Source organism: Rhipicephalus sanguineus, chromosome 2 (assembly GCF_013339695.2).
Source record: "Rhipicephalus sanguineus isolate Rsan-2018 chromosome 2, BIME_Rsan_1.4, whole genome shotgun sequence".
NCBI classification, from domain to species: Eukaryota; Metazoa; Arthropoda; class Arachnida; order Ixodida; family Ixodidae; genus Rhipicephalus; species Rhipicephalus sanguineus.
In genome coordinates, this window is record NC_051177.1 from 27,486,941 (window position 1) to 27,499,871 (window position 12,931).

Sequence of the window (12,931 nt, forward strand, 5' to 3'; positions counted from 1 at the left end):
CGAATTTTCGAGCATGTCCAGAAAATCGGGCGTCCGAAAAATCGGCAGTTGACTGTAGTACACTCTAGTTTTGGTTTTGATTTCATACTGAATCTCAGAAATTTTCAGGCAATTCCTCCTCTTAAGAAGAAAAAAGGATGCCTTGGAAATGAATACGGCGTGCAATAATTCACTGTGAGCTCAGGACCACATTAAAGTTCATTGTCTGTCTGTCTGTCTGTCTGTCTGTCTGTCTGTCTGTCTGTCTGTCTGTCTGTCTGTCTGTGGTTTTTGTGTAAGATCTTACTGGGGCAGGTAAAAATAGGTGATTCTGATGGGAAATTACGTGTCTGTAATTTAAACTGTTATTTTAGCCACCACTGGGGTCGGGCACGAGTAAAACAACCAGTCGAATTTGAACTATAAAGTGGAGGCTAATTCCAGGATCGAAATAACGAAAGTTTGGTCCTGTAGGAATCTATGAGTCACGAACTGGAACCTTTGGTCTAGATCTAATTAACAAAAGAATCACCTTAACCGCACTCAAATTAACGGAAATCTACTGTAAACAGAGAAAGTTATCGGAGAATTACGCAGTCACAGACACGAAAGACGCACCTCCACCTCATAGAACCACTTTCGGGAGAAGGCCTTCCTGGCACCGTCCTTATCCCTGCGATTGGCCCTGAAGTGCCAGTCTAGGTGTTGCCGATACTTCTCACACTTCTCATCCGTGAATCGCAGGCCGCAGGAGGCACACTGGGTGCCCACATGTAGGGCGTTGATCACGCTTGGGTGCTTGCTGCAAGGAGAACACACCACACACTGCCATGACACACAAAAGCTTGGCAAAGTCCCAACGCAGCCACAAGGCATGGCATACAAAGCAAAACAATTACAGCACTCTCGTTATTGTACTTTCATAGTTGAAGACCAAGAATGCACTCCAGTGAAAGCATGAGCAACTGTGCATCATCAAGTCCAATTTACTGCATAGTTCTCTCTTGGACTGTTCTTTTCCTTGGAACAACTATGTGAGAGTAGACTGGTTATGCAATATATTTGCTTTTTCAGCCATGTCTGCAGTACATTTTTTTCTGGTAATTTATCTTAGAAGTATTTAAAAAATACTTGTTTCCATTTGCATGCAAACTTAAGTACTCAAGTTCGCTTCATGCCTGAAATTTTTGCTATTCGCGCAGCACTAGTAAGCATTTCTTACATCTTAAGCTGGTCTGTCCTGGAGAAACTAAGCAGTGGGATGCCTTCGATAGGCTTCTTTGGCTCCTGTCTCGTGTGCTCTCCCCGTGGTCTCCTCCGTTTCTTCTTCTGCAGGTGGCCACCCATTGATTGGTACTGCTCTGCAGACTGGCTCCCGGCTGCATTCCCGTTGCCTGTACTCTGCTTGAGGATGCCTGCAGCAACCAGCTTGGAGAAGAGTTCACCGACATTCACATCCAAGGCTGCTGGCGGGGCTGGTGTGGCTGTTGGAGCTGCAAAGAAATTTCGTGCACAGTGCTGTGAAACACGATCCACAGAAGAAGCATTCTCAGAAAAACAGTCAATGCATTCTCTTCCATGGTCGCTTAACTTGTAGTGTTCGTCTTTAACAACACCGCTGTGAGATGCCTCAGGATAAATACTACTGTCATTGTTATATTCTTCTGTGACCTATACAGCTGTCATGTTGCATGTATGGAGACAAGGAGGAAAATTTTACTGCTGCAAGAGCTTGCATCCTGTGTAGATGATCTGTTGCTTGCCCACTTACTGCACACCGCCACAGTCTATTTACAACACGTTAAAGCATGCGATACTTTGTACACTGCATGTTGTTTTAGAGAGAGAAAACCCGCAATCAAACCAAAGCCGTTATGAATTAAACATAAATTCTGCAGTAAATGAAGTAAAGAATAGATGCAAAGAATGAATCCATCTGAATCTACTAGAAGCAATCACAAGCAATCCATGACTCTAAAGCAACACATTGAAAGAAAAACTTTTTCAGAAACAGCCAGGTCACACTAGGACCACAGCATCAAAATTTAATGAAGAGTGCATTGTCCTAGCCAGGGAGGTACCACCCAAATGCATGCAGTAAAATTTCACATGTGGTGTTAGGTGCACACAGCACAGCTTCGGAAAATTTGCCTGGGCATGCCGGCTGCAGCCAAGCATAGCTTTCACCAGAGATGAAGAGAAATTTGAACAGGAGAACAAAACATTAACAGGTGTTGCTGACAAAGCCCTCCTTGTTTCTGAGATGGCCTAAGCTTACACCTGAAAACAGGCATTGCCTACCTTGTGATGGCTGCTGGTGCATGTGCTCATCCGCCTGTACTGCTGGGAAAGGGCTTGGAAGTGTGACTGCTGGCATCTGAGACATAGCTGGTGGTGGTTGCAGAGGCGGCTGCTGCACTGCTGTCTGCAAGGCAGGTGGTTGAGTTGGAGGCTGCTGAAGTGGCTGTTGCATCGGCGGCTGCATTGGCTGCTGCATGGTCTGCTGCATTGGTTGCTGCATTGGCTGTTGCATTGGCTGCTGTACTGGTGGTGGTTGCTGCATGGACGGTGGCATTGGTTGCGGCAATGGTTGCTGCATCGGTTGCTGCATTGGCTGCTGCATTTGTTGTTGCATTGGCTGCTGAAGTGGTGGCTGCATGGGCTGCTGAATTGGTTGTGGCTGGCCAGCTGCAACCATGAACACAGGTTGCCCTCGGGCAGCTGCCTCAGGCCCCACTAGGTGCGGCCTGGCAACAACCATGGAGGGTGGTGCAAGTGGAGGAGGAGGAGCTAAGCTCGATGATGCCAGAAGGGCCTGAGGGGGTGGTGGGGGTCCACCAAGACGAGGCGGGCCCATCGGAGGAAGGCCTGGATCCCCAGCAGTAAAAGGTGGCCTGCATGGTGGGAACTGTGGCTGCAGGAAGCCTGGCCGAACTTCTCCAACCCTGCAGAAGGACATGTTGGAGTTTACTTCGAGGGCTAATTAAGCGCAGAAAAGAATCGCCACACAGAAGAAGACAAGAAGCAGTAGAGCCTGTTCATAGGCTCTACTGCTGCACAGCCTGAGCAACATTACAAATAATTCATTGTTGTAGCAGCAGCACACCTTTAGACACATGCACAAGTAAAAAAAAAAAAAAGAGAGAAACAGAAGTACTCGTGCCGCAACCTGCATTTATCTCTTCCGGTGTTCATAAAGTTTCTAAAGATGCATTGCTGCTACAACAAAAGTGGCCATCCAACAAGCCCACCAATGACTCCTCATCAAATTGAGAGCGTTAGCTCTGCCATGTTACTGTATGGTCTGAGGAGTTCGCATGAATCCATTTTACCGTATGGAAAGTTCTGTACAGTACACTGGACGGTAAAGACGATGCCGTGGCGGTGCTGGAAGTTATAGAAGCCCAAGTAAAGATCAGTCAAACTCGGCGAACAATGGCGCCAGTCAGCGGGGTCAGCGGCGCCAGTCAGCGCCAGTAAGCGGGATAAAAAAAACATATCGAAGCCCCTAAATCAGATGTAGGAGGAACCACTGACAGCATCAGACATGACTTACGATTTGCTCATTTACCAGGGATCAAACTTGAGTGGTCGAGTAGTAGGCACCACTCTGTGGCGGAGAGTTTAACCAAGAAAGACAACAAATATAAACTGCACCAATCTTCCACTTTTCTCATGATGTAAAATGTCAACAGCTGTACAATCAACATTCAATCCCTTTTGTTTTATGCTTTGATATAAGTATCCACATAATGAAACGTTGCTACAATCACTTTTACTGCCATCCACATTGACTGTAGCCTGGCATTTCCCCAAGAGTACGTGAAAGCCAAGTAAAAACATTATAATAGTGCGCCGAGCAACACATCCAGCTAAAATGTTTTCGGCCATCGTGGTACGGTATATTGCAGAATGAAAATAACATAGCGTAAACTACAAGATAACACGGCACCACTAAAGCTTCCGACCTTTTCTATTTACCCTGCCCTCTCTTTGAATTACCCCATAGAGTTCCTAAAGTACTGCCTACCCGACGTGATGAGGACGCATCTGAGGCTGAGGAAAGTCCTCCCGGAAGTAAGAGGGGTACTCCTTGCCACCAAAGCCTGGCTGCTGATTGCCCCTTCTACCTGGGCCCACTCCTGGCATGCCACGACCCGCCATGAAATCATTCCTACACAAACAAGGCCACGCTCTTGCTAAAACTGCTTACAACAGAAAAAGAAGTTGCTCACACAAACTAAACTCTCTCGCTAAAAGGTCCACAAAGCACATCACACCACGAAAGTCACATAATCACAGCAGCACAGTGTAGGTAAAGCTCGTTGGGAAAAGAACATTGCCACAGTATGGTCATTTACATAGCCACGTATCTTGCATTGTCTGCGAGCGAAGCCACTAACTGTAGATGAATGAGTAAATTTACATTACCTTATGCTGAAGTGTTGACGACCGAAATGAAAACAGGACAACGTGGTAGGATGGCGTTTTATGCATTTGACAATCATGGCATAATAAAATGGTTATTGTGCACAGTTATTCTGATAGCCACTTGGTTATTTTAACAGATTTCTCGTTACCCCTATCAGGCTTCTAGAAGGAGAGCTTCCTGGGGAAGATTCTGGAGAGGATCACCTGGTAACGTGTTCAGCATGCTACCCCTGACTGGGTATGATAAAAATAAAATTACAGTAGAACATTGTTGATACATTCCCGCTTAGTACAATTTCCTGGCTCCTATGCTCCCAATCGCGAAAACTAAAAATAACTGAATAATGCTACGTGTTAATACATTCCTGGAAAATACGATTATTCAACAGCAACATTCAGCACCGTGGCAAACTACAGTCGTATAATATGTTCTACAGCCAAAGACTCTCATTCAGGTGTGCAGAAAGGCCCCTCTTGTGCACTTGTGAAGCTCCACCACGCGGCGACTTCTCCGCCGTGCCTAGTTTCCCCCCTCCGTGCCTTCTCCAAATCACTCGATTGCACCTTCAGCCATTGCCTCAGCTCTCCATCAACCACACACCGACCCGAAGTAGGTGGTCACGTTGGCCGTAAAAATCTTTAAAAGGCTTTAAAAAAAAATTTGTCTTTTCTGTAGCACAGTGGTTTCGTTCTGCGATTTCACTGAACACTGCAAAACCTTCATCTGCAGCACAGTACGTAGATACGTACTCATTGCACACACTTTTGTTCAGACCCCATGGCTACAACAACAGCCAGGAGAACACTGGAGCCATGGAGGAAGGAATACTAAGGAGAGGCCCTATCGTATTTCAATGCATTGCGAAAAGTGTGGCGGAAGTGACGTCAGATTTATGGGGCAAACAAAACAGCAGACGCCCCGCGGCGTGCTCTCCGCGGTGGCTTGCTTCTGCGCAGATTTGTAGTCCCGGCGTAAACTTAGCGCGTATTGTGCGGTTCGCACACAGTAAAATGTTGCAAGGAGACGTTTACCAGGCTGTTCGTGCGTGGCAGGCCCGAGCGCTGCGTGCTGAAATTCTTCGTGGAGCGTTTTTGCGCAACAGTACAGAATACCGGTACGTGCTGTGATCAAAAATGTTCAGCCCCTACATCATCGTATTCGAACTCACCTAGCAGTGACTTACGCGTTCTGCTGGGCGTTAGGCCTTCCCTTTCTCGCAGCCCGATTTCCCGATCTGCTGCCGGATTAGCGGTTCTTTGTTCGTGTATATGGAGTGAGCGTAGTAGCTATTCGGCGCAACGCCAACCTATAGTCGACGTAACTTCACGTCGAAAAGAGGACACCGCTGTATTGTATACGCGATCGTGCACGTAAAGTTTGTAATTCTAGTACGCACACAACAACAAGCATGCAGCCAGGGCACACCGCACAATACATACATCACGTAGTCCGATAACAACAGCATAAGTTTATTGCCCTTTCGTTGAACGACACAGCCTCTAAAAACGTACGAATGCCTTCGGCGCATGGTATGTACGGCGCGTCAGACGGCAAAAACAAAAGTTCACGTGTGTTCTGAGTTGACACAATGAGTAAGAAGCAACAGAGCGCACATCCGAGATCTTCGCATGCAAATACCATGCATTAGTGATCACCAATGAAGCGAACGTGTACGTACACATGAAAAGTGACACCCAGTACTTTGTGCAGTGCACGCGATTTGCACCGGGTATATGCAACCGTACGCAACAGCTGGGCATTGCGCAGCTTTCCTAAAGAACACACACACATGCGTGAATCGACTGCACCGCGCCGCCGCTTGCATGGCGGAAAAAAAAAAAAAAAAAGCTCGAATCACGCATGCGCTTGCAAACGACACGTCAGTGGCGGTATTTTGTAAGCATCCCAAAAACGGACGGAGGTGGTCCGTCCGTTTGAGTAGCACGCGAATAGTCAATGTGAACCATGACGAGCGCCGCGACGAATCGCGTGCTCGCATTGACTAGTCACGTGCGACTCAAACGGGCGGACCGCCTCCGTCCGTTTTTGGAATGCTTACAAAATACCGCCACAGAAATCGCGAAATGTTTCGAGGCTCCTTCGCTAGGAGGCGATGCGGGTGTTTGCGATGTGGAGGCTTCACGAATGTGACGTCAGGGCCTCTCCTTATTTTTCCTTCCTCCATGACTGGAGCTAACAATGTGGCAAAAAGAATGGATGCTGTCGAACATCTCCAGCCCACCACTGTTCGGTACGAGAACTACAGAAGCACACATGGCACACACGTCGCCGCCGCTGCACAACACGCCGCGCCATGTAACGTAACGATAGCAACACCGCCATTGCGCACAGTGCATATGGCCGATAAGACGTCATTTTCTCCACACTTTTCTCCCAGAGTGCGTTCATTTTTGGGTTTCTCCACCCACCGCGCAGCATACTTCAAAACGGCGTTAATTTTTCTCTGGCTGGACAGTTCTGCCTACCCGCGTGTCGCCAGAACCTGCAAGGACAAATTTGTTCTGGAAGATTTCTGGAAGGTTTCTGGCTATCAGACACCAAAGAGAGACGATGCACGCTCGCCGCCATATTTGTGAGGACTCTATGTATCACAATGCGGGCGCTTGAGGACTTCACCTTCGGTTGCCATTACGCTTGTCGTTATCTTCTAAAGCCCGTTCCACCGTGTGAGATGGTGTGATTAGGAGTGGTGTCAAACATACCGCTCCATGTCTCAAGTTAAGACAGAACGCTAACTAATTAGCGCGTGTGCGTGACATAGTACGCGATAGCCGCGAGCAGCTGTCACTTTCGGGGACACTATCACTTTCACAGCGAGTTTTCGCATCGTGTTGCACCACGATTGTTACATGCACTGCGCAGAGTTCAACTTGCTAACCCATTAGCGGTGCGGCAGTTTTGTTCATGGATGGGGCGAGTAGCGCGTGATCTTGCAAACGTACAGGATCGTATCCCAATTGCGTGTGCTCAAGAATATCACTTCAGCTCTTCGGAAAATCTAGCCATATATTTCCAAGCGAACAATGCAGAACCAACGCTCACGCGGGGCAATGTTTCGTTTGCTGCCATGGCAGTAGCGTTTGTTTACGTTTATGCTGGCTGTCCCAGCGTTCAATATTGCAATCTTCAAGTGTTTCGGGATTTCAACACACGTGACCACAACTTTGTTTCCTGTCAGAATCGGAACTAGCTAGCTGACCTCTGGCTGCCAGAAGTTTCTATATCGAAGAGCCCCGCTATGTTTTTCAAGAAATAAATGTTTTTTGCCCTTGCACCTAAAAATAGGCTTGGCAGCCTCAATTTTTACTGGATTCAGATCATACGTTTTCCCAGATAGTACGTTTATTTTCGCATTTTTTTTTGGAAACGTATCAAAGAGGTTCTACTGTATATGCTCGGTGCACACCCAAGATGCGATGTAAGCAAACTCGTATTAAATTTTGTAGAAAATAAGTTTATTCTAATTTCACGTTCCCTGGTTCACAGGCTCTACATCCATCATACTGCTGCTCAAGCATTAAGATAACTTGTTGTTGAAGCAGCAGCAGCAGCACACACTTTGACACATGCCCAAGTTCACAAAAAGCAAAACAGGGGTGCTGGTGTCACAACCTGTACCTACCTCTCTGTGTTCACACAAGCGTCTAATGGTGCAATGCTGCTACAAAAAAAAAGAGAGAGAGAGAGACCGTCCAGAAAACCCACCAATGCCTCTTGGGTGAATAACCAAGCATGCTTTTTAAATGGACAGCAACGGCCATGATCAAGAGTAAAAGTTGCAATGATGCGCAATTCACACAGAAGCTTACCCAAAGTTGTTGTTCCATTCTCCAGGTCCTGGGGGCCCTGGGGGCCAAGGTGGACGAATGTTTGGATCCTGCTGTGGCTGACCAAGGGGCGGCTGTTGCGGCCAGTTACTACCGACAGCTCCCCGTTCTTCAGATGCACTGCCATACCTAACCCAGCCCTGCAAAGGTACCAGCAAGCAACTCTGAGTACTGTAAATCTGTAAATAAAGAAGAAAAGCCTGTCTAAGGCAAGCACGACAGAGAACCACAGCCAGAAGCACATGCCAAATACTGATGTAAAACGGGTGGAAAAAATTAATGTCAGCTCAATACCATTAAAACGGTATGAGAAGACCACAGTCTGGAGAGGGCCAAAAAAATGGAGGAGGAATCCAAGACAGGGAGTTTTGTAATTTTGAAAATAATAGAAGAGTCTTCTTGGGGAGCAGCAGCTACATGTAAAAGTTAGTCAAACCATTGAGGAGTCCTCGCTGTGGGCTTTCACACGCTCTCGTGCCCCTCTGCTCACAAGATGCAACAATTAACAGTGTTTTTCCATAGACAGCAACTCTATAAAGCAAACACTCCCCAAGTAGCAACCATCACATCCCTCCTGAATGGGTACTTACACACTGATGAGGCACTGTGGCTCCGCACTGGCATAAGATCTAGAATATGTAACAGCCATGAGCAATCAATGGTGCATGTTTCACTCCCTTTTCCCAGAACATGGCGTAACTGCACACACCACAAGTGTTCAAGAATGCAGCTGCTCTACTTGTGCAGCTCACTAAGCCTAATATTATGCGATACTAGGACATTGGACAAGCTGGCACCGGTGTACCACAAATAAAAACTAGCACATAAGGACAAGGTGCAGAAATAACTAAAGACTGTTAACACGGCCTTCATTCTCTATGCGATCCAATTCAGCCAGCCTGTCTTGTATCACGTGTGGTACAAGGGCCAAAGTGACAAAACTATTATTCTACACCAAGCTGTGCAAGCAGCCACTACATTTCATCAATGCACAAACTGGTGGCAAGCTAAGTAGCTTTTTATGCAATGATCAGCTGATCAATTCCTACTTGCTGGCATTAAATACAGCATTACTTCCAGAGGCCGTCTCTGCGATGTGCACTTTCGGAGATACTTTCACTGTCAGAAGACTTCGCGTGACTAGCACCAAACACATCAGTACTTGCAGGCTACAGTGTTCCTGCCACAGTGTCAAACACAGTGTAAACACTATGCCATGAACATTGGAACCCATAAGCACCACTGATGTGTCTAGCACTGGCAGTGCAAGCCCTCGTGAAAGTGAAAGTGCATACAAAAGTGACTGTCGAATAATACCGCACCAGTACCACATTCGTAGCATTCAATCCTAAACTGATGCATAACAGCTGCCTTTGTGATCTTGATCGACAGAGAGCAGACAACCAGGCACAATCCCTCTTCCTCAACAAAGGCCTTGTGCCTTCACCGCTAAAAAAGAAAGAATGACTGCTAATAAATCTAATGCTAAGTTTCATACAGACCTGCACAGAGATTATAAGCATTTCTGCATATTTAAAGTCTATGGCAGTTGTGCATGGTAAGAGCATGCTTGTTGCATAATGCCTAAGTGGTGTGTGTTATCACTATGGCAACTACCTTGCTGCAGCAGTGCAGCGGAATATACCAGGAACCACACATGCACCATGTTGCAGCCCACACAAAGATGCATTTAATTTCAGTACATGGCAATCTAGTGACGGCCGCATGGACTGTGGCTTTCAAAAGCCAGCATGCTGGACCCACGCCTTCATCCTGTACCAAGCAACACAACAGTGGGTGAAGGAGCAGATGACTTACACCGCTCTCTTTGTTTTGCTGAAAACCACCTTCGGGCGGCTGCTGAGGCCGTGACTGCCCCCAACCACCCCCTGCCTGTTGTGGACTATTCCACGATGTGCCACTCTCATCCATGTCGCCACGTTTCCTCAGGTCCACGTCTTTTGCTGCTTCGGCGGCAGGTAGTCTCATATCGACATCCATACTGTTTTCACTCTCTGCCGCGGGAAGCTTTACTTCTGGTGGGAGGGTGCGCAAGTCCGAGTCGGTGTCAGCCAGTTTTTCCGGATGGAGGTTGAGGGCCCGGAGTACGTGCTCCGGCGGTCGCTTCTCGATGTCCACGGTTGGAGGTTGTGGTTCTAGCCTGATCACATGCACCTCACCGTCGGCTGTTTTGATCGCAATAGGACTGTTGTCAAACTGTGCACTGTAGGGGACACCGTCCAGAAAGATTTCACGCAATGGAGCTCCAAACTTGATTGTGCGCTTCTTTCCAGTCCGTTTTGAAACAAACTCATGTGTTGTGCCATCAAATGGCAAAGAGACAGGTTCCTGGTGAGAGACAAAGAAAGAACAATTTTGAAGTAAGTGCATGTCAACAAAGACAATCTCGAAAATCATGCCAATACTTTAAATACATGCAAAACACATCAAGTTAGCTACTATTGCAGCTGAGCAGGAGTGAGTGGTTTTCACAAAGGGTATGCTACAACAAGAGGCTTGTGTTGCCAGGAGTGAGGGGATTGGTCCTTGTTCAAGCACTGGTGCTAGCCACTTCGGTATAAAAAGTGGCACCCACTTTCCCAAGTATCGGGAATGATTTCACTGATTCACAACAGTGCATAGGGCAAGGTGGCAGACAGCAGAACCTCAATACATTCAATACTTGAATTATTGCAAATCTGAGCCAACACAAGTTGAAAACCTGAAGTGATGTGGAAACCCTTATTTCTGCATTCAGTTATCTTGCAGCGACTATCAGCTGTGTTCTATGCTTCACAGGTTATTTCAGCATGCACCTTTAATCCCCACAACGACAAAATTTGATTCAATTCTGCTATGGTAAGGACATTCCCAATGTATGTAATACCAGCTCCTCATGCAGCGAGATGAAAACCAGGACTGTGGCCAATGTGAGCGTGTAATAAACTACTAGAGCAAAGTCCACACACCTGTTCAAACAACCTCAAATGAAAGAAGAATAGCCAAAATGCTTGACCAGTGTAAAAATGTTACAGCAGGTCTGCTGCAGTTCTTGTAATCAATACAAAAAGCAGGAAGAAAAATCATGCATGCAATATTATTTCGTTTTCAAGTATGTCCCAGCAAGTCATCACATTCATCTACCATATCCAAAGCTTTGTGCCAATTGGCTTTGCAGTAATATGTGTGTAACTGCGTGTGTTCTGCAGCATTGTGAATATATGTGCCTGTGAAGCAAGAAGGCAAGGCACAAAGAAAGATCCCCACACAACCATGAATCACAGTCTCTGGGATAAGCAAACTTTTCTCAGTGAGAAACGGATTACCCGAGGAGGAAGACAAAAAAAAAGATTGGTTCAGATAAAGAAAATTTGCCCCAGAAGGCACATATTTGTCGCAGTGACGATATTTGAACACCACTTCTGGTTGTTGACTCTTTCTCTCCCTTTTCTCTTTTGCCTGTTGGCCCTGATTGATCTATGACTGTTTATGCTGATGTCGTGCTCTAGGTAGGTTGGCTACAGGCACCGTGAACCGGCCAGAGAACACTACATAACTCCAACTTATCATAGTGAAAAGAAAATTCACTATAGCGAATTACCATTACTACAGTGAATTGAAACGAAGGAAACATGTAAAAAATGTCTGGCTTATTAAGGTTTCAGCTGGCCCATCAGCAGAAACAATAATAAGCCATACATTTGCTTATGTGTGTCTTTCTCTTCAATTATATACATATATACACTATACTGTGACAACAGTACAAACCAAGAAATATGAATGACCAGAAAATTTCACGAACACGCAAGAGAAAGCTATCATTTTAAAAACGAGTGTTCCATACACACATGAAAAAGAAGGCAACGAAAGCAGTAGGTATTAACTAAGACCAATCACTGCACCACGAACTCCAGCATTAGTGAGCACACTCAGTGATAAAACTAATGCCAAATCTGGTAATAAGATAAAGCTATCATTTTAAAAACAAGTGTTTTGTACACACATGAAAGACAAGGCAACCAAAACAGTAGGTATTAACTAAAACTAATCACTGCACCACGAACTCTAGCAACAGTGAGCGCACTCAGTGATAAAACTAATGCCAAATGTGGTAACGGTCTTTGGGAGCAGATTTTGCACAGCATTAACATGTCCCCATTTTACTTTCTATGACAACTTTGGATCTGCCACTCACCCAGAAAGAATATATGTTAGCAGTGGTTTCATCTGTGCCATTAATCCATGATGCATCAAAATCTCATGGAAGAGCTTTAAGCGCAACTTTGACAACATTGTTAAACGCACCAGCATTAACTCGAAAATAATGAGCACGAATGGAATGCAGGAAAACTCGCCACGATTTCCACATCACGTAAGGAGGCTTGTGCAGTAAATGAATAACAGTTTCCACATAGGAACAAATTTTTCAAAATTTTCTACAATTCTTTTTTCTTCAGTGTTCACCAGATTTGAAATTATTGAGGTTATACTGTAGTTCTAGCCTCTTCCAGTGTAAAAGACATTGCATCTGAGGCTGCCTTTGTCCTGTTCTCACTCTCTCAAGAAAAATCGGAGCATTTTTTTTTTAAAGAAGGGGGTCGGGGGTGCATCAACATGGAACCTTGTATTCTATCAGAGGTTACCACTAGCTCAATGACCATGCTGTCATATC

The 12,931-nt window shown here is 45.9% G+C and overlaps 1 protein-coding gene across 6 annotated transcripts in view; it reads right to left on the minus strand.

Annotated features, from left to right (window-relative positions):
• LOC119382594 (pre-mRNA cleavage complex 2 protein Pcf11) overlaps positions 1 to 12,931 on the minus strand; it is a 52,125-nt gene that overhangs the window by 16,065 nt on the left and 23,129 nt on the right. For 4 of the 6 annotated variants that reach the window (XM_049412255.1, XM_049412254.1, XM_037650363.2 and 1 more), the window contains 6 exons: positions 10,078 to 10,608; positions 8,242 to 8,399; positions 4,010 to 4,153; positions 2,281 to 2,924; positions 1,202 to 1,472; positions 598 to 781 (listed from right to left, as the gene is read on the minus strand). In XM_049412255.1, the coding sequence (XP_049268212.1) occupies positions 598 to 781; positions 1,202 to 1,472; positions 2,281 to 2,924; positions 4,010 to 4,153; positions 8,242 to 8,399; positions 10,078 to 10,608 (1,932 nt within the window). The remainder of the gene's footprint in view (positions 1 to 597; positions 782 to 1,201; positions 1,473 to 2,280; positions 2,925 to 4,009; positions 4,154 to 8,241; positions 8,400 to 10,077; positions 10,609 to 12,931) is intronic. The other 2 variants (XM_037650362.2, XM_037650361.2) reach the window with 2 other exon arrangements.